Here is a 25,306-nt window from a genome sequence, read left to right as displayed (position 1 = left end):
AGTGGCCTGGGCAAGGGTGGTTCAAGATGTCCTGCCCCTGGCTGTCACACCGCTCAGCACACAGGAAATGTCTTGGACTGACAGTAGGCAGTGCTTTGAAAGGTCTGGCCAAGGTGATAAAAAAAGGCTGCAGGGGCATTTTTCGTCCTGACTGTCCATCCTTTAATAAAGAATTCAGTGAAGTGTCTTCGCGAAGGGCAGAGCAGAGTGGTGGAAAAAGAATTCCACCGAACTAAAGAGACTTCTTGTGTTTGAATTCTGGCTTCACAACCAAGTGCTGAGACCTTGAGCAAGTTACTTAACCTGTCTTTAGAATTCATTTGTCTCACGGACAATGGAGGTGGTAATGCCTATCTTATTCCAGTGTGAAGACTAGATTCACTTTTTTTTTTTTTTTTTTGAGAAAGAGAGAGAGAAAAAATGAGCAGGGGAGGGACAGAGGCAGAGGGAGAGACAGTCTCAAGCTGACTCTACATTGAGTGTGGAGCCCCATGTGGGGCTCGATCTCATGACCTGAGATGATGACCTGAGCTGAAATTAAGAGTTGGATGCTTAACTGACTGAGGCACCCAGGCGCCCCAAGTCTAGATTAACTTTTAAAATCAAGTTAAATGCAAGGCATTAGATATGAAGCACCTTGTATAGTACCCTATGTCAATAGGTCTGAAAAAGCAATAATGTAACTATTAGATTACTATTAGCATCTCTAAAGAGAGGGGACCTATTCTGGGAGTTTGCAAATCAGACCGTTTTGAGATGGGCGAGGTTAATAAGACTTAAGGAGAGGTGGTCCAAAGAAAAACTAAACTACTTGGGTTAGTAATAACCAACCCGATAGGAATGGGAAGATGGATTCGTAGGTTTAATTTTTGTTTTCAATCTTAAAAAAATGATTTTTGATTATGTGTCAAGGAAAATTGAATTTTCGCACAGGTCAAGGGATCTGCCTTCCTCTGGGAAAGATAACTGGCCTCGTCTGGTTGTTGGCCATCTTCAGTGTGAACAGCCGTTTCACAAATGTTTGCTCTTGGCCTTGTGGGCACTGGACGGGAGTGTGGTTGGGTTCCCACTGCAGGGAAGCAATGTGAAACACAGGCTTTCCTACAGGGGAGCTGCTTCTGTTTTTTTTTTTTTTCCTGTAACTGGAGGGACAGTTTCATTGTTACAGTTACCCTTACTGTTTTGTTATTACTGCTTATTTTGCTTTGGGGAAGTGGAAGAAGAGAGCAGGCTGTATTCACATCTCTTCGGATCGTTGGACTTTGCTAAGTTGTTGTGTCTGGAGGATGCAGGTCTAGTACAGACCTGAGCTTGCACTCAGTAGACCACATGCTCTGAGGCTAAATGTGAGAGAACTAGGGATCTGGTGTATTTTTACATGTTTCCCCAAATGGGATTGTTTGAGAAGTATCTGTGAAGGTTATAAAGAAAATGATAAACTAAAATTGTGGCTGGAGAAATGCAAGGGAATACACTGAAGGCAATATGGCTGTAGAAACCTTGACTGGGAAGAGGCACCTAGCAAGCGGTGAGGGGGAGATGTCTGTGTGAAGGGGAAGCAGTGCACAAGGTAGCCATGATCCCCAAGCCCGCCGGAGGCTTTAAGAAGCTCTTCTTTGCAGAAGTCAAGGAGAGCAGCCTGGTATTTAACAGTCCTGCAGCCCTTTTCTTGAAAGAAAGGAGTCTTTTCTTATCTACATATGACAATAGTAAGATTATTATATTAAGTACTTTTATATTAAATTTTTTTATGTGCCAGACTCTCTACATGCATTATTTCATTTAATCCCCACACACTGACCAGTTACCAGGTGGGTAGCATATAGTGGAAGCAGGACCCACACTCATGGCTTTTAACTCCAAGTTAAAACCCCCTTCTCGAAGAGTTGATGGTCTGTTTTGGAGCTAGGATACACACAAATGAAAAGAGACTAAGAGAGTATATGGCCGTGTACTAAACCAGAGGCTGGAGGAGCTGAGAATTGCTGATTTGAGCTAAAGTCATCCTAGGAAGAGGAAGGGCTTGGGCTACCCATCAAAGGGCTGGTAGGGTGCAGTAGAGGAAGTAAAGAAGGAGCAGAAGCAGAAAGGCAGGGAAAAGAAATTTGAGTAGGGCCGTTGAAGTACAAGTCACTGGGCCCAATATAAATACAAAGTGAAGGAAAGGCTCCCGCCCTCAGGGTTTTCCAGCCCCCGGGGCAAGGTAGCCCTGCACGCAGTCTACCATGTTAGATGTTCTGTAATACATTGTGTACTGAGGGAAGGAAGAGTTTCTGATCTGAACGTGAAATTTCCAGGAAGGCATTGCAGAGGAAGCAGGTGGCATTGGTGAGGGACGGACAGTAGACTTTTTGACGGGGAGGAATGTGGAGATAGGGACAAAGGACATAGGTGCATTTGGTGTGAGCAAAGTGCAAGGCAGATGTGGGGAGTGGTGAGCTCTGGTACAGCAGGAGTACAGATTAATTAGGGGAACAGAGGAGGTTATGAGGCCGGAAAGACGATGAGGGAATGCCCTGCAACAGAAAGAACAACTGGTCCTGGGATGGCTTGCTCTCCATCCCAGAATACCAGTGACTCAGAATTCTCATAAGAAGGTGGGAAGACCCAAGGTCGCTCAGTGCACTCATGGAACTTCGTTCCCAGTATTTGGCTGAACTTTCTCTAGCAAGGACAGGGGTGGGGCTTCTCCCTTCTGAGGCAGAAGGTTGTGTAATCCCACTACCGACTTTTCTTGGATAAAGGAATACTGAAACCTTTCTAAACACTTTGGTTCCTGGTTTCACTTGAGTGTCTCATAATGTTAGGCTTGATCCAGAAATGAGAAGTCAGTAGCAGGGAACACCAAATCTTTAGGCCATAAAACATAAAACATTTATTGTATGGGGCCAGCTTCAAGGCTAGCCATCCCAGAATTCTGCCTCCAACTCAGTTGAAGAGTTAAGACTTCTTTGGCTTCTTATTTATCTAAAGATTCTCTGCCAGTAGTTTTCTGGAGCAGTGCCTCTGTGCAAGGCACTGGGCAAAGAAGCCCTTTATGTGGATGGCCTGGTTCAATCTGTTCATAAATCTTTTGAAGTTGTGAGATTATTGGCCCCCTTTCTCCATAAGGAAGTGGCACCTCACCCAAAGCTCTAAGTGGCAGAGCTGGGTGTGACCCTAGTGTCCGACTTCAGAACCTGAGCTCCCCTCCACTTATAACTTAGAGCTCAGGGACCATCCTCATATAACTAGTCCCCCGTTCTACACTCACTGTCCAGGAGCCTGTGTGCAGGGGGGTCTTCAGCCTCACATAGCAGCACCCTAACAAGGTCTACCCACATGCCTTAGGCATTTTGGGATCCCTCAGTCCCAGTAGGAGAGGTTCCCTTGATCCCCATTTCCAGAGGCATTTTCAAATGGAATATGTGTCTTCCCCAAGGTGAGAAACCATACCAGTGTGACTTCAAGGACTGTGAACGAAGGTTTTCTCGTTCAGACCAGCTCAAAAGACACCAAAGGAGACACACAGGTTTGTAGGCTCACTTCTCATTGCTGGCAGTATGTTCTCTTGGGTTGCAGTTGATTTTGTGATTCTCTTTGTTGCTGAATATGGATGTGAGAAGCCACTTGCTTAGCTTTTCCCAATAATCGCACCCTCCCCCACCGCCCATCTCTGGAGATTTTCCTTTTCTTAAGAAAAAAAAAAAAAAGACAAAGAAACATCCCACATTTCTCCTGCAAACCGCAGAACAGTGGGATCCCACTAGCCATTTGCTGATGATACACTGAGTAGCAGTGAAGAACAGGGTGGTGGGAAGCACAATCCAATTTGTAGTGTGTGATTCACTTTTTCAGTCTTGGACACAGCCGAGACTCTGGTGGGAAGCTGGACGTTTGTGGTTAAGGAATAGCTGTTCCCCAGACAGAAGCAGGTCTTCAGGGATTACTGTGCGGAATCAGGTGGTCCGTGCCAGGCCTGGGGCATGGGGGACATCTGAGGGTGAGGCAGACGTCGTCAGGGGGCTGGAAATGCCCGGCTCCTCCGGCCACCTCCAGGAAGCTGGCCCTGGGGGCCTCATTATGCTCCCACATCGTTAGGGCTGCGGCTAGACCTTCTCTGTCCATTTAGGTGTGAAACCATTCCAGTGTAAAACTTGTCAGCGAAAGTTCTCCCGGTCTGACCACCTGAAGACCCACACCAGGACTCATACAGGTAAAACAAGTGCGTAAACTTTTCTTCACATTTATTTTTCATTATTTTTTTAAAAAATACTGTTGAATGAAGTGTTTGTGATGGGAGAGATTGGAAAAGACCAGTGTAGAAGTTCTGAGTAGGGTTTGAGAGAGAAAGAACAGTGCGTGGCTATCTTTAAGGGAGATGTGAAAAGAACACTCTCTTACTGCGTGTCCAGAAAGAAAGGAGGAGATGGGCTAGGTCCTCACTGCTCCCAGTTTGCTGCTGACACATGGTGTCACTCAGTTTGATAGGATCGTCAACTTCACAGAAGAATAGCAGAAATTCTCACAAGCCAAATATTTATTCTTTGGAGAGCTCACATTTCTTGACACTATTTTCAGAGACCCGAATCCATTCTGGGCCAGAAGTTAAGGTCCCAGGAGCAGACATGGTTTCTGCCAGACTCATATCAGCATCTGGATATTATTTCCTTTGTACTAGTATAGAGAGGGGAACAGGACATGTATTCACTGGTCGCTGAAAGTTTTTGCTTTTGCACAAGGTTGGTGTGATTCAGAATGAAAATAGCAGCACTTTTGTTGTGTATGTTTCAACTTTGGAAGGAGGGCCAAGGCTCAGGGTTATCCCGCTGTATCTTTGCAACATCCTTGTAAGAAGAGGAGGGTAGGCTTGTTTTATCCCCAGTTTTCAGATGAGGAGACTGAGGCACGTAGCAATGAGATGATTTGTCTCCAGTCCCAAAGCTAGTAAATAGCAAACCCAATTCCTTCTGCTCCCAGCCCACCATGTCCCTCAGCCTTCTTTCTTGGAGAGAGAGCATAGGCTCTCACAGCCCAGGGAGGAGAGGAATCAGGAGGAGAGGCAAGGTCAGCAAAGCTGAGTGCCATTGAGAGACTGAGGAGAGTGAAGGCCAACAAGAGAAAGGGTTGGGCTTTGTCCATTAGAAGATGACGTTTGACAGCATGGCTGGAGGTTGGGGCGGACGGCCAGGAGCCGGATCAGGAAGAGCAGAGGAACAGTGAATGGGAGGTGAAGGAAAACAGGAGGTCATGACCCCCAGTGCAGTTGCAGATCCTCAGCCCGAAGAGGCTGCATTTATACACAGGGTAAAGGCACCTGTGCCTCAGAGTTGCTGGGACGGACGTCTCTCGCCTTACTCAGGTGCCTCTGGTGTTTCTTCTTTTCCTTAGTTATCATCCTTTGTATCTTGCCCCCCTCCTCCTCCAACCCTGTGCATATCCGCCGGTGTCCAAAATGACCCACGTCGCTGGCAGACTGTTTTACCCTGTATTTGATCAGCCCCTCAGTTTAACCCTGGGACAACACCTCCCCTGGGACATTGCTCCCTGCTTGTCCCAACCAGTAGTTCTCAAAGGAGGCAAAGTGGAACCAGAGATATCCTGGAAAGATCTCTCTGGTGGTACAGAGATTGGCTCCTGTGGCATTTTTACTTAGGATAAAGCCACAGCTCTATTTCCATTAGGGCCAGGCTTGGGAGGTGGGATACTGCCAAGTGCATGCATGGGCTTTGGAGTAGACAGACCTGGATTTAAGTGCAGCTTGGATCTGCCCTCACTATCGGTCTAGCCTCATCTCCAGAGTAGGGATACTAATGCTTCTCTTACAGGGCTGTTGTAAAGAATACACGAAATGACTTACGTAGATGGTGCCCACGACAAGGCTGGGCATATACTAGGCACTTCATAAATGCTGATTATCCTCCCTGTTCAGAATGAGTCTTGAAAGGAACTTCTGAGAGCTCCTTAGATGGAGAGGTTTCGATCTTTTGGCAGCCTCGTTAAAAATCTTATAACTGTGTCTCAACTAGAACGGGGATTATGCTCTGAATAACACTTTAAGGTAAAAGAAGAAAATATCCTGCAAACTGGAATCAGTGACTTATCTTAAAATACCCAGCCCATCCCGAATATCTACACAGACGGACGTATTAAAGTTACAGTGAGAGCTCTACTACAAGGGGCAATCAGTCAGTAATATCCAGGGTGATGATTCTGAGCTCCTGCAGCCCAGTTAAGCTCAATTCCCTGGGAAGACAGTGGAGGGGAAACACTTATGCAATTCACAAAACGGTCTAACAGCAAAGGTTGAAACAGATGTTTCCCCCTCGATTACATTTGAATTGCCCAGACACTTGGATTAACTGGACTCTTGCCTTCTCTGCCATTTCCCCAGTCCTCTGACTTAATAATATTTTATGCTTTTTATCGTAGTTTAATCCTTAAGGGCCCCGAGGTGCTGCCATTTCAAGGCTGCCCGTGGAATGAGCCCGATTTGTTAGCCTAGGGAAAGAACTAGAGGGAATCGGGAGTGCGTGCCTTGGGATGGTTTAGCTCGGGCCTTTGATAGTTGAACTTGTGTGCAGTCTGTCCGCTGCAAGCATCTCTGACTGGCAGTTGTGTCCACAGGTGAAAAGCCCTTCAGCTGTCGGTGGCCCAGCTGTCAGAAAAAGTTTGCCCGCTCAGACGAATTAGTCCGCCATCACAACATGCACCAGAGAAACATGACCAAACTCCAGCTGGCGCTTTGAGGGGGTCCGACCCCGGGACACGTCTATGTCCCAGGCAGGACAGTGTGTGAACTCCTTCCAAACCTGACTTTAAAATTCCTCCTCACTCACCTCTCTAAGAAGGAAATGGCCGGTGATCGTCTTCATCCAGCTTCCAAGACAAGATGCTTGTCCTACCGGATCCTACCAGGTTTGCCCAGAGGGGTCGGGCTCTGCCCTGCTTGCTTTTAGTTGACTCAAAGGCCCTGGAGAAGAGGCTGTCAGTGTCCAGTTAGTTAAAAGCCCATCTCCGCCATTTGGTCTGGATTTTCCACTGTAAGAAGAGCCATTGTTGATAATGTCCCCCCGCCCCCTCTTCTTCTCCTTTTACGCTCCTCTTCATTAGGAATGGAGTCATTGTACCATTTTCCATCATAGAATATTTATAGGCCGGGGCATGTGTATGTGTCTGCTAATGTAAACTTTGTCATGGTTTCCATTTACTAACAGCCAGAAATAAATCAGAGAGCAAAGCGCTGGGGCTGAGTCCCGTCCGGCATTCCGGAGGTTAGGCAGGCCGCTAACCTGGAAGGCAGATGTAATGCTACCAGGCACCTTTAAAAATGTGTGCGTTTCAAGCAGCTGAAGAAAGAACCAGAACTAACCAGTACCTCTGTAGAGAAATCTAAAAGAATCTTCCCGTTCGGCTAATTCAATGTTAACATGAGCACAACGCTGTTTAGAAACTGTGCTTGAAGATCTGAGATTTTGGTTTTGTTTATTTTCGACTTTTTTGAGTTGTAATCACAAGCATCTCCCGAGACGTACATATCTCCTCACACAAAGGAAGTGGGATTCATTTTTATCATCTGGGGTGTCCTTAGAGTGTACAGACCACATTGGGTGTGTGGCTTCAGGTTGTAAAAATTAAAGTGATTCTAGAAGAAAATTGGGCTGGTCCAGGATCTCCACTGATAAGACTGTTTTTAAGTAACTTTGAGTCTATCAGTGTATGCGACAAAATGAGACTTACTAGTGTGAGGAAATCCATTGTTTAAAGGTGTGTGTGTGTGTGTGTGTGTGCGCGTGCGTGCACGTGTGTGCTTAAAGGAGGGTGTTTATTATTTACTGTTGCTTGAAATTATTGTGTAAATATATATATCTGATAATGATTTGCTCTTTGACAACTAAACTTAGGAAATGTATAAATGTTAGATGCATCACTGTTTGGTGTTGATCTTACAACGTATCAATGATAACACTAAAAATGTAACCTGCATTTTTCACTTCACTCTCAATTAAAGTCTATTCAAAAGGAAAGTGGCAAGATTGTATCAGCTGCATTGTGTTCAACTCTTAAGAACAGTTGAGACTGTCTGAAACAGGTAAGAAGATGCTGCTGGACATCGATGATCACTAGTGTAGTCTGTCCACGTCCTGACTGCCCTGTTTCTCCCTGTCGAACCTCAGGAGGCAATTGCCCATCCTGGAAGCAGCTAGCATCCTTTCAAAGGGATGGCACTCGGGCTGTGCTCAGGCGGGTTTGTGGATCGCATGGTGGGAAGCGCGTTCAAGGGCTTATTTTAATCAGGCTATCCTCGTATCACTTGCTACTGCAGGTCAGCAAATGAGAATAGGGATGCTAATGATGACTGGTTCACAGGTACATACTGCAGGCAGGGGGCCATGGGCTGAACACCGGGCACAACGGAGTTGCCTACTGTAGTTGCTATGCGTCAGCTCAGCAGGTTCAAAACTGCTTAGACTTTCCAGGACAGCCGAGTGTAAAAGCAAAGGTCTGCATTATGTATGAACTATGAACTCTGTCTGGTTCTGGCATATGGTCTCTCCGCCGTAAGTAAGGACATTGAGCTGGTGCCGCCCCTCCCAGCGCCAGGAGCTGGAGTGCGCATGCGTCCAGCTACTCCTCTTCATTTACAATGTATCCCGAGCAGACCGCAGCTCAGAGTTTGGGCCGCCTAAAAGTCCGGTCCTGAGGCCCCTCTTCGTTTGCATCTGGCTCTTGCATCACTGTTAATTATAGCGAGTATGGTGACTCATTTGTATCAGCCGGTTTTATCTTTTCCTGCCAGAAGACAGCATTTCTCTGGAGAAGCTCAGGACAAGCATGGCAACGTCAGCAAGTCAGAGTGAGCCAGGTTTCACAACAAAAGCAAAGCCACATTGTTTCAACGGCAGGAGGAAGACCAGAGATTCTCACACTGCCCTAGCGGCTTAGCGGGCGACAGTTAAGGTCATGGGCTTCGGTAAGCCGACCAACCTGGGTTCAAATCCTAAATCCCCAGTTTGCTCCTCTGTAAGGTAGGGGCAGAAGATACCCCTGCCTGATAGGATTATTGTGAAGATTAAATTTGGAAGGGAGGGAGGGAGGAAGGAAGGAAGGAAGGGAGAAAAGGAAACATCTAGGACATAGCAAAGGCTTAAAAAGCATTACCTAGGGAACTGATTACGTAAGAACTCACCTGCTAATTTCCTTTTCTTTTCTTTTTGTTCATTAAAATTTTATTTTTTATAATATTTTTTATTATATTATGTTAGTCACCATACAGTACATCCCTAGTTTTTTATGTGAAGTTCCATGATTCATTACTTGCATATAACACCCAGTGCACCATGCAATACGTGCCCTCCTTCATACCCATCACCAGCCTATTCCATTCCCCCACCCCTCTCCCCTCTGAAGCCCTCAGTTTGTTTCCCAGAGTCCATAGTCTCTCGTGAGTTCATTCCCCCTTCTGTTTACCCCCCTTCTTCTTCCCTTTCTTCTCCTACCAATCTTCCTACTTCTTATGTTCCATAAATGAGTGAAACCATATGATAATTGTCTTTCTCTGCTTGACTTATTTCGCTTAGCATTATCTCCTCCAGTCCCGTCCATGTTGCAGCAAATGTTGAGAAATCGTTCTTTTTGACGGCTGAGTAATATTCCATTAGCTCTGCCCCCAGACATCCCCATCTTCGTTGGTCAGCCGTGCAAAATGACAAATCCATTTTCATGTATCCCCGACCAGAGGTGAGGTTTGCAGCAATAGGGCTTTTGCCAGCATCCACATAGAGACGACATCTGCTTGCTTTGTGTCTCCTGTGAGGCTCTGGTGGCAGTGAGTGTGTGCTTCTGAGACCCATGGAGCTGAGCATCAGTCAGTTGTCAGGGTGAAAGTTGGTGAATGTTGGTCAGGGGGAGCTCTCTGTAGCTCCAGCGAGGCTCTGGTGCACTTGTCAACGTGTGCATTTTCCCTCTTGCTTTACTATAGTGTCTAATTCGGTGTATGGTTCAGTATCTTTGAAAGGCCCCCTTCGTCTTGCTGGATCTTCACGGACCGTTCCAGTCATCCCTAGCCCTCTCATCTCTGAACTTGTGTAGACGTCTACGTATGTAACATTAAATAGTATCTTCTGTGGGTGTAACACTTTCCCATCCAGGACAATCTGTAAGGTCAACAGGGCAAGTGTTATTGCCACTTTACAAACGAGGAAGCCGAGGCAGGACTTGGTCTCGGTGTTCGGTATCCACCAAATCATGCTTGATGAAGTAGACTTGTACTCTGCTCCGTTGTTTAGGATCTGTGAGTGCTCACTTCCCAACCAGACTGGGAGCTGCTCGAGAGGAGCAGATCTCCCTTTCTTGGGTTACTCACAGAAAGGCATTCTCAACCTTCAGCGACCATATACATCACCTGAAGAATCACTAAGGGCCATGCTCCGATTTGGAAGTTCTGGGGTGGGGCCTGAGAGTCTGCAGTTCTCACAAGCTCCGAGCTGGGCTGTGAACCACCCCTTCCGTAGCAAGGACCTGGAGAGTGGGCTCAATAAATACTTGCTGGAAGGTGTCCGATAAGATTCGCTCCTGATGGTCCTGGGGCCACACTGAACCTGTCTAGACCAGAGAGGGAACAGCCAGGGAAGATGGCCTGGGGCTGTGGTGCGGTGGCCCGTGGAGCTGTGAGTGGGGACAGGCATGCTGCATGTGTTAGCCCCGGTGAGGCCATCGACGAGGTTTGTTTTCCAACCCAGTCTCCCCATCCTCTGTTGGTGACTCACCACAAGCAGGGAGGACCCCTGGGGGAGATGCAGTGTGTTGAGTATTGAGCCCTTATAAACCTTCTGCGGTCCACATCGTCACAGTGGGCCTCGACCTCCCTGACACCCACAAGCTGGAAGTCTGTGGCTTTGGAGAGAACTTCCTCCCTGTGAGCCAGCAGCCTTGCTGGCGGGCAGGAATTCCCCATGTCCTGCCCCTACCAGGAACCACTTGCTTAGCACCTTGGGTACCAAGGGGCAAAGGCAGCGGCTTCTGGAGCCCTCTCTTCTCTGCCGGGTGTTTGCACTTCTTGTCTTGGACCCACAGGTGTGTCAGAGAGAAGTGTGTATGTGAGAAGAACAGTGGTTCTCGACTGGGGGGCATTTTTCTTCAAAGACTCATAGCTGGCAGAGTGGCTTCTAAGAATTTCTCACAGGTAGATGTGTAAGACAGTAAGGAAAAGCAAGCTGCCACAGGAAGGAAGACAAATCCCTAAGAAAATATGAAGGTGCTGGCCCTTTTCATTTAGGTCTTTGCTTCTAATGACTGTTTTATGTATCAGGTGATTGAGATCTGCGCAAAGCTTACTAGGTAAATTCAAATGATCAAATGATGTCGGTCACACCTGGTCTGGTTTCTTGCACTGAGAAAGTAGCTGCTTCAGGGGAGGGTGCCGGGCTTTTCTCCGTTTTCAAGCAAAACCCTGATTCCGTTAGTTCTTGAGCCGGCCTTGAGAAGGAATGAGAGAGCCCAACAGCAGAGGAAGGGGCTGGGGGCTTTCCAGCCCAGCCAGCAGCCAGCCATGCGTACGCAAGTCCGGAACAGGGTTGGTTTTCAGAGACAGATGAGAACAAACCCCGCAAGACCCAGGACTCTGGAGAGGCGGTGCCGTTAGGCCCAGACTGAAAACCAGCCAGGTCTGAGTGGAAGCCTCAGACGAAGGGATTGCAGATGTAAGCTGCGAGGGCAGACCCAATCAGCACACGTGAGCTGAAGAGATAACGAGATGTTTTTATGGAGCAGGGGAGGACTGAAGCTGGTCCGGGGGAGATGGGGCTGAGATAAATGCTCGGGGTGGGTTGGCTGAAACAGGCGGCTTTTCCCCTCGCAGCGTCCCAGGAGCACTGGGGATGTTGACGCCGGGTAAGAAGGATGGCCTGACACGGCAAGGACTCTGAGGGCCACTGAGGAGGCAGCTGGACTCCGGGAGTAAGAGGAAGGAGGGATGGAAAGAGGGAGACCGACAGCTCTGGGAAGCAAGATGAGACGGATGAGGGATGAAGTGTGGATGTCAGGGAGGTCTGACAGGAAGAGGGGGCTTCTGTCTGACAGGGCCTGACCCCCACGTGAACCGGAGCCAGCACTGTGAACACACACCCAGGGCTCTCCCACAGAGGAGGTGCTCAAGCGTGAACACGAAAGCGATCATAATGGGGCCGTTTATTGGACCTTTGTGTGTGGACTGGAGCCAGGCCTTCTACTGAGAGTATTCCCATTTTACAGATGAAGAAACAGGTTCCCAGAAATCAGTCCCACCGGGTCATCCAGCTTGTATATGACAGAGTCGAGATTCTCACCCGACTCCGACTCTTAACCCCTTCCTTGTAGCCTGTTTATCCTTCTGTCCCAGGGCCCGTTGGCCCCTCAAACCAGAGGAGGAACAGCGATGCCTCGCCCACTTGTTTGTTCAGATACTGGGAATGTTTGTCAAGTGCGGGGAGAAAGAACAGGCACGATTGGCAAAGTGTTCTCTCCCCACATACCCAGTTGTAGAGCTCTTTTGTAAAATATGTTTTCATTCAGTATTTTATATTAAATACCGGAACTTAAGAAATGACATAGCATGATGTTAGCCGGACAGTGATAAAAGGGGAAAATTGAGAAACACATTTAAAAGTTCAAGGTCAATGAGTACTTTTAAAAAGCAGCATCCTGCTTTCCCAAGGAGCTGAATGTCAGAGGGAACTGGCTGAGGAGGAAGCTGTTCGTGTCTAGTGATGGTGGGGGAGGGGGAATCTTGTGGATGTGTGCCTGGATAGGACTGTCCCCACGTCTCAGCAAGCAGCCTCCATTTTTCTAAGGTGTCCTTGGGCCCTTACTATCCAAATGAAGAGGGCCAGGGAGACTGTCACAGATGCCTCTTGTCCCCATTTTTCTGAGGTCTAAAAATATAATGACCCATGTCACTGGCCTCAATTTGGACACAGCTTTCCTTCCAGCCCCAACTCTAGCAAATCTCTCCCCTAGCAGGGGAAGAAGGGCATGGGGATGCTTGGTCAGGGCTTACGGAGATCTTTCGGGAGAAGATAATCAAGAGGGGCTGCATGATAAAGAGGTCTTTGAATTCACTGGGTGGATAACACAAAGTGTGTTCTGAGGAAGATTCCCGAAGCTGCCATCTGGAGACAAGCTGCCACCACTTTTAGGCAGTGGCCCCGAGGCCCCAGGAGAAGCAGCTGTAGAGATGTGGATTTCGAAAGACTCCCCCATTCTAGTAACATTCAATACTAGTGGCAAAACACAACGGTTTTGTTTGCTGATGCAGCCATTCACCTCTGACAAGAGCAGCCTAGAACAGCCCAGAGCAAAGCATGAGGGTTGTTGAAGCAGGCCGTGGGGTGAACATGTCCTCTAGGAGGTAGGAACATTCCAGCATCGTGACACAGCCACTAAGAGCACAGGCTCTGCCATCACACCTGTGAGACGTCAAACACCTTCTGAACGTCAGAGCTTCCTCTCCTAACAAAACTGGGTGCCTCCAGGGGTGTCCAGAAGGTGGAAGGGGACCCTGCAGGTGCTTAGCCCATGTACTGTCAGTCAAAGGCAGTCAGCTGTCTGGCTGTACATCAGACAGGCTCGGGGCCACCCCTGCCAGCAAGCTGTGGTCCACCCCACTGCACAGAAGAGAGCTGGGCTGCACTGCGCGACGCCGGCCAAATCCCTCTTGTCGCACAGTTGTCTCCATCGTCTTTGTTTGACCTGCCCAACTCAGGAGATTGAAGGGACTGGCGATGCAAGGTCACTTCCCCACCTGTCGGTCACCTCAGAGAGGAGGGTGCGGTCAGGTGGGAGAGGCCAGCACCCCCCCCCCCTTAAGGCGTGCAGGACCTTTGTGTAAAGGTCCTCTCTGAACGCATCAAAGTGCTTCCCGCTGGTTCACCTTCCCAAATGGGAGGGAAAAAGTATTCAGAAGGCTTGACGCAGGCATATTTTTTTCACTGGTGTGTGTGGGCAAGTGGGACGGTATCGAGGAATTGGGAACTGTATGGGTCTCAGTTTGCAGGCCAGTTGGGGGCCTTGGAGACCCCTTTCCTTCTAAGTTGCTGGCTGCATTTCTTGGTTGGGTGCCCCAGATGAGCAGAGCAGTGGCTCAAAAAACCAAAAGCAGCAGTGATTAAAAACTTCTGGTACCAGGTTCTGAAATGAATTTGTGGTCTGAGTGTGTTTAACCCATAATGGCAGGTTTATCTCTCAAATCATGGTCATCGCCATGATACTACTAAACCTGGATAAAACTGGGGGCGCTGGGGTGGCCCCGTCGGATAAGCGTCTGGCTCTTGGTTTTAGCTCAGGTCATGATCTTGGGATCCTGGGATCGAGCCCCACGTCAGGCTCTGTGCTCAGTGGGGAGTTTGCTTGAGATTCTCTCTCTTCCTCTCCCTCTGCCCCTCCCCCTGCTTCTGTGCGCTCTCTCTCTTTCTCTCTCTCAAATAAATAAAATCCTTAAAAAAAAAAAAAAACCTGGATGAAACTGAAAAATTTATTCATTTATCTGGCCGTCTACTGCCAAATCACCAGAAACTTCATTTCATTTTGCCCACTCTTCTCCACACTTGTCCTTTTAGGATTATAGGCTCTATGAATAGATGAAACACAGTTTCACTCCCCAGATCAGCCACTTACCAGCCCCGTGACTCTGGATAGGCTGACTTAGCCCTCACTTTGCTCATCTGTAAGGTGGGGCTATAGCATTGACCTCATAGGACAGTTGTACTGGTTAAATGGGGACAACTGCCTGGTGCGGTGCTTGGCACATAGTAGAAAGTTAATATACAGCAGCCCTTGCTCTTGTTTTGTCTTTGATACTGTGGGTACCCACTGGGTGTCTGGGTATCTGGCTGAGCGTGCCTGGGGAAACCTCTTGGCTTTTCTTGGCACCATCCCCGAGCCGGAAGTTAAGGGGGGGGCCAGGATAACGGCAGGATGGGCCGGTGTAGGCAGGGCCCTCAGTCCCGGTGAGTCGCAGCCCTTTTCCTGCTGCAGGCATTCCTTGCCGGCTCCGGCAGACGGAATGCAAACAGCAGGCGAGTTCGGTACCATGCCCCGGACTGCCAGGATGCACTCCTAGAAGCAGATATGTGCGGGCTCCCCCCGTCAGAAGAACTCATTAGGACAGTCTGTGATATGGTGCTGAAACCGGAGGCTCGTTCGGGCGGGCCGGGGATGGGGAAGTCTCGTCCCCCCTGCGCCCCTACCGCTGATAAAGGCAGCCTCTGCTGGCAGGTTTCATTTTTCACCGGGCCATCTGCATCCAGTCAAGGGTAGCTTGTCTTTGCGAAAAACCCCCTCATCAGCATCAACCCTGCACACCCTTTCCCCTGGGTTAGCCACCGCTCCTGGTGCCCGGGGGCGTGGGGACCGTGTGGTGTCAACACACCGGCGTGGTCACAATGTCCACAGAAGCGTTGATGTGGACGGGCTGCTTATATGGCGGACGGCCTGCTGCTTTTTACCAGCCCGAATTACTGCCGAGTTAGCTCTGTGTTAGCTGGTCTATAAATCTTCAGGGCAGTGTTTTTATTTTCTTAATTTTATCATTGCTGTGACCCACTGCTATCACCTGTTCCTGGAGAGAACATTGCTACTCTCTCCTGTCACTGTTCTTTCTTTCTCTCTTGCTCATCCCCTTTCATTCCTTCCTTCCACTTCCCTCTGGCAGGTTGGAAGGTCCCAGTTTGAGATGGCCGGTCTGAGATAGCTCTGCCCTTTGATGCTGGTGTTCTCATGGCAGTCCTGAGGGGACACCCTGCGCGACACTATTCCTGCCTGCAGTGGATCCCTGTAGAAGCCTCATAGGTTTGCTGGGAGGGAACTTAAGAGAAGGTTCAACTTCCAGCCTTAAAGTCTCCCACCTTTTTTTTTTTTTTTATCACCAAAATGTTTAAGACCAACTGTAGCAGTCTGGGTCTTCCCAAAACATCCCTTCAGAGCTGGGATTGGCCACTGTCGTCCAATTACTGCCGTTAGAACTGCTTTCATGGGCCTTCGGGAGAAACAGACGTTTTACGTAGGCTGAGGAGTTGTGTCACTCACTGCCGAATTTGAAACCAGAGAGAAGTTTATAACTTTATTCATTTAGCAAACAGATATCGCGAGCCTTCTATGTATCATACCCCTAGTTTAGAGATGAAGTAAGCATGGCCTTCTCGCCAAGGTCTAGTGGGAGAAGCAGGAACTTAAACAGATGGTACAAGCATGGGCAAAAGATCACGCATGAGCTTTGCTTAAAGAGGCTTGGGAAGGTTTAACAGAGTGTTTTTCAGCCTGGTCTTGAACGATGCATAGGAGTTTCTGAGAAGGAAGAGAAGGGAAGAACATTCCAGGCAGAAGAAACTGCAAGAAGTAAAAAGACAGGGAATATCTTAGTATACCTAAAGTCGTAGTGGGGAAGGAGGGCACTGGGCCACTGTCCAAAAAGACTGCTGCTTTCTCAAGATGGCGCACCCTTGGATCTAGTTACCCAGTGGTATGTAAAGCTGGCTTTCACTGGCTTGTGAGCCAGTTATTAAATATTTAGAATTTTGTTGAGGCACCTGGGTGGCTCAATTAAGTGTCCGACACTTGATCTCAGCTCAGGTCTTGATCTCGAGGTCGTGAGTTCAAGCCTGGTGTTGGGCTCCATGCTAGGTATGGAGCCTACTTAAAAAAAAAAAAAAAAGATTAGAATTTTGCAAGCCAGTTGTTAAAACATTAGTTGCTTGGACTGGGAGTATTTGTACCATAGAAACTGACAAGTGCTACAGAGCAGGACTGTTTTTGTCCGTTTGTTTTCTGGAGAGCCAGTTTACCAGCATAATGTGTGTTTGTACTCAGTCAGTCATTCCCTTTTTCCATGAAGGCCCTGCTTTGATTCTTCTTAAGCATCTGGGGTCAAAAGACAAATAGAACAGCAATCGATTCTTTCTGTTTTGAAGATGACTTGGTGTGTGTAGGCCTTGTGCCTGCCTCACACCATATTCTTCTGCTTCCTCCCACAAGCCTGTTCTAAAGCCTCACTGGGGCCCAACCTAAAGTCAGCCCCACTGGGATCAGTCACAGACCCCAGCCTCCTCCCTCCTGGGCGAGGCAGCCCTTGTCCAGAAAGAGCTCCTGCAGGGGTGCTGGGCCTCCGATGCAGGACATCTCCGCTCAGCCAATGTCAAGGAGGGACCGACTTTTTGAAGAAACATTTTTTTCTTCCTTTGCACCAATGGACCAATTATTTCATTGTCAGTTGACACCGCCTTGGTCTTGATAAATCTATGGATGGTTCCTTAGGCCCTGAAATCTCTGGCCACCAACCATCGTCCCACTGTAGTGTAATAGAAGGAGTCAAACAACACACTCCGATCACAGCTTTGCTGCTGGCTGGTGATGTATACAAGTGTATACAAGTTACTTAACCTCTCTGAACCGCACTTTCTTCATCTGTGTAATGGGAATAACAAGCTCAGCTCCTCTGGTTGCTGTCAGGATTTAACCAGACCATGTCTGTAACGGACCTGGCTGTGCTGTTTAAAGCCTCTTTCCCTCCACTTCGGCTCTCACCATCCCCCTGACTACTTCCACCCACTGCCTTATCCTCCGTTAGCCAGTGGAGTCTGATGCTGACTTTTGTTTTTTTTTTTTTTTTTTAAATCAATGATGGATCTACCTTCACATTTCTTCTGCTGGACCCTATTAGGAGCGTATTCATTAGGCTGGGGAAAAAGTCAGTGACTCATCTGGGGAGAGGACTGGTTCTATGGCTTTATTACTTCTACGCTTGAATCCCTCTGAACCTGTAAAAATAGATAATAGTGCTCACCTCATAGGTCTATTTATTTATTTTTAAAAATTTTATTTATTAGCGAGAGAGTGCGTGCACAAGGAGGGGGAGCTGCAGGCAGAGGGAGAGGGAGAAGCAGACTCCCCACTGGGCAGGGAGCCCAACATGGGGCTCGATCCCAGGACCCCAGATCATGACCTGAGCTGAAGGCAGACGCTTAACCGACTGAGCCACCCGGGTGCCCCTGCCTCATAGGTTTACAGCAAGAATCAAATGAGATAATGTATTTAAGGCATTTAGCAATTTGCCAGGTGCACTGAGAGCAGTCAGTGATGGGAGCTGCTGGGATTTCACTTGCTACGACTAAATAGAGTTGAAAGGAGTCCGAGGGTCAAAGGACAATAGAACTGGAAAGAAGCTTAGAATCCAGTCCCCTTATTTACAACAATTCAAAGGGCCACAGAATGAGTGGCAAAACCAGGACTCAAACCTAGGGATCCTAACTCACAGGTCGGAGTTCACGTCTCATCAGCAGGAAATGGTTAATCCTCACATTGGACTTTTTTCCCTACCAAAGTTGGAAGAGAAGAACAACACTCAAGAAAGATCATTAATATTGGGGTTTGTTATTTTGAGGCTAATTAGGACTCGCATTGCTGTGATCCCCAAGGAAGAAACTGTAAGAGGAGCCCGGGGCCTTGTTTCCAAGAATATGGAAGCTGTTATGTGTTGCCTCTGAGCGCCCTGGTGGGGACCAGAGGCCCTGAGAGCTGATGGGACGTACATCATCAAGAAATCTGGCTGCTCTGAGCCAAATACGAATACAGGCAAGACCCCAAACTGGGATTTTAGTTCTCTCTTTAGGAAAATAAGACATTTTAACAGATAAGACAAAGATGGGGAAATTGGCAAAAATCAAATATCAGCCTCATAATAAGTGTATTTGGAACAGAATATTGACCATATGTAATATGTGTGAAAGAGATTTTTAAATAGATTTTTTTTCTTTTTTCTTTTCCTCTATGTTTATGTTGGCCATTAGTTTGAGAGAACCATCGACGTTCTTCACTGTTGAAAACCTTCCTCTAGGAGCGGTCTTTTTTTTTTTTTTTTTTTTTCCATTTTTGGCCCTTGTTTTAATCTGAATACCCAGGACATAAAAGCATGGGAAAGGAGGCTGAGGGGAGGTAAGCCCATCTCTCTGTCCCATGTGATGTCTTTACACCAACCCCTAGTTACTGCAGAATCAAAGGCTTTGGAACCAACAGGCCTGGGTTTGTGTCCAGCTCTGCTGCATTCCTCATATGATCCAAGGAAGTCATTTCGCCCGTGCTTATCACATTCTCTTATCTCTAAAAAGGAAATAATAGTGGTACTTGCCTGTGTCTGCCGGGGTCCAAGCAGGAGGCAGAAACCACACAGTGATTTGAACAGAGATGGTTTAATCTAAGGAAGTATTAAGCTTGGAGCTATCAGTAACTCAAAAGACATGGAGAGAATTCTAAAGGCTACACCAGAGCTGAGGGAAGGTACCAAGGGAAGGACAAACTTGGGGTGGGGAGGCCTTCCCTGAAGCTAGGGTTCAGACTTGATTGGAGATCGCAGCCCACCAGATGGCAGAGACGTTTGCTGGGTTGTTTGGCCCAGAGCTGGTATACAGTGGTGAGGCAGGAGGAAGCAGTCCAGGGACAGGGGAGCCCAGGTGGGTGGGTAAGGGGAAGTAGGGTGTTGGGAGGCTGCTTCCTGGCAGGTGGCGCTTGGCCTAGGATTTGTGGCATTGATGTTGGGAGGGCCATGAGAAACGGTGCTCCAGGGGGCAGGGAAGCCAAGGCTGGTGGACAGGTGCACGGGGGGAGCTGCGGAGCCTGAGGGGAGGCCTGAAGTGTGTGCCGCAGGAAAGACACAGCGAGGTGGTACTGGGCTCTGAGCAGGGCTGTGAGGTTGCTAAGGAACGGGGTACCCTGGGTGGAGCAGAGCACCCCTGGGGGGCCCCCCACACGGTAGGGGGAGTGGTAATGATTGGAGCAGCAGGAGCAAGCAGAAGCCAGAGAGCACACCACAAGCAGGAAGAGAAGCTTCTTCCTCCTCTCACGTTCCTCCATTGCCCTCTACTGACGGAGCTGCACACGGTGGGCAGCGCTCCGAGTCGGGTAGTCATTGCAGAGCACGCGCCGAAGGGTGAGTGTGGAGCTGGGCGGCCACACGCTGCCTCACCGGCACACACGTTCCGAGAGGTTTTTGAGGGACTGAGTGAGAGAGGCCGCGGAGGGTCCTTCTCACCATGCCTGGGAACGTCTAGTGATGGACTCTGTTCTCTTCATTCCTGCCGGGGGCATCCATCCCCACTTCCCCGAACGCGTCCCAAGGCCTTCGATTTATGCGGTAACAAGCTCCGTGGCGCGGTGAGAAGCCAGTTCGGAAGAACGGCCGGCACGTCGTGTGGGGGCTCCGGCCGAAAGCAGCCCGGAGCCAGAGGCTTCGAACGGTGCGGACTAGCAGCAGCACCTTTAAAGCCGCTTTCTGGGTACCTGCAGCCGGGGCGCCCTGGACTAGGGCCGCACCTGTCACCGTCCACCAAGATGTACGGTGACGCTGGGGTCTCCCCAGTAGGGCCACCCGCGTGTGTCCATTATACCCTCTCCCGCCTCTGGCACGGCTTCCTGCTGCTTCTGTCCCGCCTTTCCCTGCGTGCAAGCCGCTTCATTGGGTCCCCATATCTTGTGGATGGCTACTTTAAAAGGGACTTGAGAGGCCACCCGACATCATGTTCGAGATGAGGCACAGCAAGGGGGAGTCGATTTCCCCAGGTCATTCAGCTCGAGGCAGGACAGTGACTGGAATCTAGGTCTTCTGAGGGCATCACACTGTCTGCAAGGGGCATGCGTCGCATGAGGCCTATGTCTTATAACCTGAAATTGAGTTTTCAAAGATGTGTCAATATAGGGGTGTGTATGGGCTTGAATAGTGTCCGCCCAAAAGTCCTGTCCTCCCTGGAACCTCAGAATGTGACTTAATTTGGAAAGAGCTTCATGGCAGATGTAATTTGCTAAGATGAGGTTATACTGGAGGAGGGTGGGTCCTGAATCCAATAGGACTTGTGTCCTTATAAGAAGAGAGGGGGAAAAAAAAAGAAGAGAAAAAAAGCTGGAGACAGAGACAGAGACACAGGGGAGAATGTCACATGAAGCGAGAACAGAGACTGGAGTAACGACAAACCAAAGGATGTCAAACATTGCTGGCATCCGCCAGAAGCTAGGAGAATGGCATGAACAGATTCTCCCTCTGAGCCCCCAGGAAGGACCCAGTCCCTCTGGGACCTTTATTTCAGATCTCTGGGCTCCTGAACTGTGAGATAAATTTCTGTAGTTTTAAGCCACTCGGTTGTGGGAAACTTAATACCGTGTTCATAGATGAATGTCCAGTGAGTCTATGTGTCAGGAGATTCTGTGCCTGATGTATGCCTGTGGTTGCTTGTCACATTTCACAGAAAATTTTACCTCAAATCATCAGTCTTGCCATCAGGATTCACTAGGCGACTGTCCTCTATCCATGCATTTGCTCTGTGATGAGGGAGATGCTGAAACAGAGCGAGATGGAGTAATTTGCCAGGTCATACTGCAGGTGAGCAGCCCGTGATACTTGGAGCTGTTCTGTTTGCATCCAAGTCGCTGCTCCTTCCATGGCACCATAAATAATCCTTTTACTACACAAATTCTCCCAAAATATGAGGGGTGGGCCCGTTACCTGAGGCTACTGTATGAACTGAATTTGGTTTTGATCCTTACATCGGAGAAGGACACACACAGCTCCACCTGGACCCTGCTCCCGCACCACCAAATAATTTCAACTAATTTTACGTGGGAAAAGATGCAAAAGCTGTATATCAAATTGTGTCCATGAGAATAAATAGCACATCTTAAAAGAATTGTCCATTATGGTAATACGAGGTTTATTCTGGGAATGGAATATGTAATTTGTAGAAACTATTAATGGTTTCCTATTTAACAAGGAAAATAATTATCTTCATAAATCCAAATGCCTTAATAAAGAGTCGATCATTTTCTTTGGTCAGACATAAAAATTTGATAGGAAGAATTTCTTGACACACACACACATACACACACTCACATACTTAAACACTTGCAAATTAATCTCAAACGATTGAGATGCCATTTCACATTTGCTAGAATGGCAACAGTGAAAACGACTAACAACACCAAATACTGACAGAGATGTGGAACATCTGGAATTCTCATACACTGCTAATAAGAGTTTAAAATGCTAAAGTCATTTTGGAAACGTTTTGGCAGTTCCTTATAAAGTCAAATATATACCTATCCTAGAACCCAACAATTCCACCCCTTAGTGTCAACTCAAAAGAGATGGAAACATACGTCACCAATAAGAATTATACCAGAATGTTTATATCACCTGTAATCACAATAGTTAAAAATGACAAACAACCCAAATGTCCACCGACAGGAAAATGGATAAATAAATAGTGTCAAATTCATGTAACGGAATACTAGTCAGCAATAAAAAGGCATGACTGACTAATCAATGCAGCAATCTGGAAAAATCTCAAAAACAGTTTGAATGAAAGAAACCAGACACAAAAGAGAACATACTGAATGATTCCTTTTATATGAAGTTCAAGAAAAAGCAGTAACTCAATGGTGATAGAAACCAGAACAGTGGTTATCTACAGAGAGAGGACATTGGCTGGAGAGGGCATAAGGGAATTTTCTAGAGTGGTGGAAATGTTGGGGTTTTGATTACTTGGTTGTATACATTCATCAAAAATCATCAAATTTTTCACTTAAAAATCTATACATCTCATTGATTTTACCCCTGTTAAAAAAAGTACTCAAGTCTGCCTCATCATCCATGAGGACGAGGAAGAGAAAAGAATGTTTGCAGTAGAGTCGGTAAATAAAACAAAAATAGAAAAATGTTAAAAATTGTTCAGCTTGGGTGTTGAGCACGTGATGGTTTCGTATCCTTTTCTCTCTACCTTTGTGCATGTTGAAAATTTCCATAAGAAAAAGTTTTTTAAAAATTAAATGCAAAACCAAACCATCCTTAGTGTAGAAGGACCCAAGCAATTCTTCTTGAAAATAAAAGCGGACAAAGATGTCTCTTGCTACAATCTCCATTTCATAGAGATTAGATCCCCTGGCAAGATCTATTCACACAGCACCTTAAAATAAAATTGCAAAACCGACCTGTCAACTCTAAAAGACCAAATTCTCTTAAATATGACACTTAAAGTCCCAAACATGTACTGATGTCTTAACACAAAAATGTTAATATTTTTTTTTTGTTTGGTTCCCTTGCCATCTTTATGCTTATGTAAAAAAAAAAAAAAAAATCCTCCAGGTTTCAGAATTAAGGACAATTTTATCCTCTGAAGAAACAATTTAATTATCCCAAACATTTTTGGGGTTACCTTTGGTAGGGTTGATGGAGTCTGGATACTGACTACAAAACTGTCCACCGGACTGGTGGGACTCACTGAGCTTTCTCTGTGGTCCTGTATCTCAGTCTCCCCCGGAGGCAAGTCACAACTCCCAACTGTTCTCTCTACTCGCAGAAGCCAGCATCCCTCCCAGCCTGTTACTTTGCTTGACTGGATTTTGCATTTCTTTGATTCTTGAGATATTTAAATGTCTCTGCTCTAGTTTTAAAGACCTTTAAACTTGGTAGAATCCTTCATTCTTTGAATATTTTTCCAGTCTTGGGGTCCAACAACACATAAAATCCACTAAAACAACAACCAACCGGATTCTGGATATTTCTCATTGCATTGTCTGACTTCGTGCTCACAGCTTCCAAAGTTACCCTATTGACAAGGAGGACAGGCCAGGAACTTGAAATGCTGTAACTATTTAGAGGTTAATGTTCCTTGAATTCCATTTTTCTCTTATGAAGTTGCTAGGTTCATAATGATAATACTTAAAGGAAATAAATTGCCTCTGGTGCCTCATAAATCATACAATTTTTCCTTGTACCAAATGGTACTTTTGCGCAGAAAAATTATTTCCTCTCTCTGAGGGGCAAGTACTAATTAATTGCTCTCTCTGAGGGGCAAGTATGAATATTAAACTACCAGGAGAAATTGCCTCAGTCTTCTTACAAGTGCCTGTGTGCCCAGATGTGCAGACAGAGAACTCTCTCTCTCTCTCTTTTTTTTTTTTAGATTTTGTTTATTTATTTGACAGAGAGAGAGAGACAGCCAGCGAGAGAGGGAACACAAGCAGGGGAGTGGGAGAGGAAGAAGCAGGCTCCCAGCAGAGGAGCCTGATGTGGGGCTCGATCCAGAACGGCAGGGTCATGCCCTGGGCCGAAGGCAGACGCTTAACGACTGAGCCACCCAGGCGCCCCAGAGAACTCTCTTTGATGGCGATACTAGGTTGAAATCAGAGCTAAGAGAAGAATCAACTCCCTGCTGCTGTTGTTGATGCTGTGAGGAAGGCCTGTCCTGTTGCTCACCCCCACCCAGCTTCCCATTCGAAACCAACCAGCCTGGAGTTCATATCAGTAATCAACCTGAGTGTCCCTCCGGACTCCTCCAGGGAACATTGTGCACTCAGGGTAGTTTTGTTTTCTCTGTATTTGGTTCATGCTAATTGATGCCCCCACTTCAGCGGGCAAGCTGTCCACCTTTTCTCTCTTAATCTGTGGGACTCAGAATGGGAGTGCGGACAGGAATGCAACTACAGAATCACCCTTTTCCTTGCTCTCCCCTCATTTATTTGTCTTCCTTTTGTCCCCATCCCCTACCCGCAATGACTCTCAGGGCCTGGTTTACAGAAGCAAGCCCAGACCTGAATGCACAATTAGTAATACTAATCCCCCACATGTACTAAGCACGTACTATGTGCCAGCCGCTGGGCTAAATGCATTCCATGGACATTCCGTTTAATCATCACACGAACCCAGTGACATAGCCACAGCCAGCTGCTTCCCGGGCATCTCCGCTTGGATCTCCCACAAGTACCAACAAGTCAGCACGTTCAAAACGGAACCCATCATCTTCTTCCCCAAGCCTCCTCCTCCTCCCTCTCAGTGGCTCCAGCCAGAAACCTGGGAGTCATCCTGGTCTCCTTCTTCCTTACGCCTTCACCCAACATCCAATCAATCTCCAGGCCCTGAGAGTCTTCAATCTAAATCTCTCTACACTGCCTCTACTTGTCTCCAGGCGCCCACCCCCATCATCTCTCTCTGGATTATTGTAACAACCAAGAGAGGAGAGTCAGAATCAGAGAAGGAGATGTAATAAAGGAAGTAGAGCTCAGAGTGGTGAGGGTCGTGATCCAGGGAATGCAGGCAGCCTCTAGAAGCTGGGAAAAGCATGATGAACACAGATTTTCCCCTAGAGCTTCGTAGGAATGCAGCTCTGATGATGTACCCTGATTTTAGCTTACTGAGAACCACTTTGCTGATCTTCAGGATTGTAATATAATACATTTTCGTTGTGTTAAGCCACCAAGCTTGTGGGCATTCGTTATAGCTGCAGTGGAAAACTAATAGGTTCTCTATGTAGACTTT

At 47.5% G+C, this 25,306-nt stretch overlaps 1 protein-coding gene across 2 annotated transcripts in view; it reads left to right on the top strand.

Annotated features, from left to right (window-relative positions):
* WT1 (WT1 transcription factor) overlaps nt 1-7,845 on the top strand; it is a 42,451-nt gene extending 34,606 nt beyond the window's left edge. Inside the window, exons 7-9 of one of the 2 annotated variants that reach the window (XM_040638918.1) lie at nt 3,422-3,511; nt 4,112-4,204; nt 6,607-7,845. In XM_040638918.1, coding sequence (XP_040494852.1) covers nt 3,422-3,511; nt 4,112-4,204; nt 6,607-6,728 — 305 coding nt within the window. In that variant the 3' untranslated portion in view covers nt 6,729-7,845. The remainder of the gene's footprint in view (nt 1-3,421; nt 3,512-4,111; nt 4,205-6,606) is intronic. The other variant, XM_040638917.1, reaches the window with a different exon arrangement.
* Nucleotides 7,846-25,306: the final 17,461 nt, after the last annotated feature.

The sequence above is a fragment of the Ursus maritimus genome, unplaced genomic scaffold (assembly GCF_017311325.1).
Source record: "Ursus maritimus isolate PB19 unplaced genomic scaffold, ASM1731132v1 scaffold_23, whole genome shotgun sequence".
NCBI classification, from domain to species: domain Eukaryota; kingdom Metazoa; phylum Chordata; class Mammalia; order Carnivora; family Ursidae; genus Ursus; species Ursus maritimus.
Note: the sequence above shows the minus strand (reverse complement) of the source record. Positions and strands in the feature narration are given on the sequence as shown.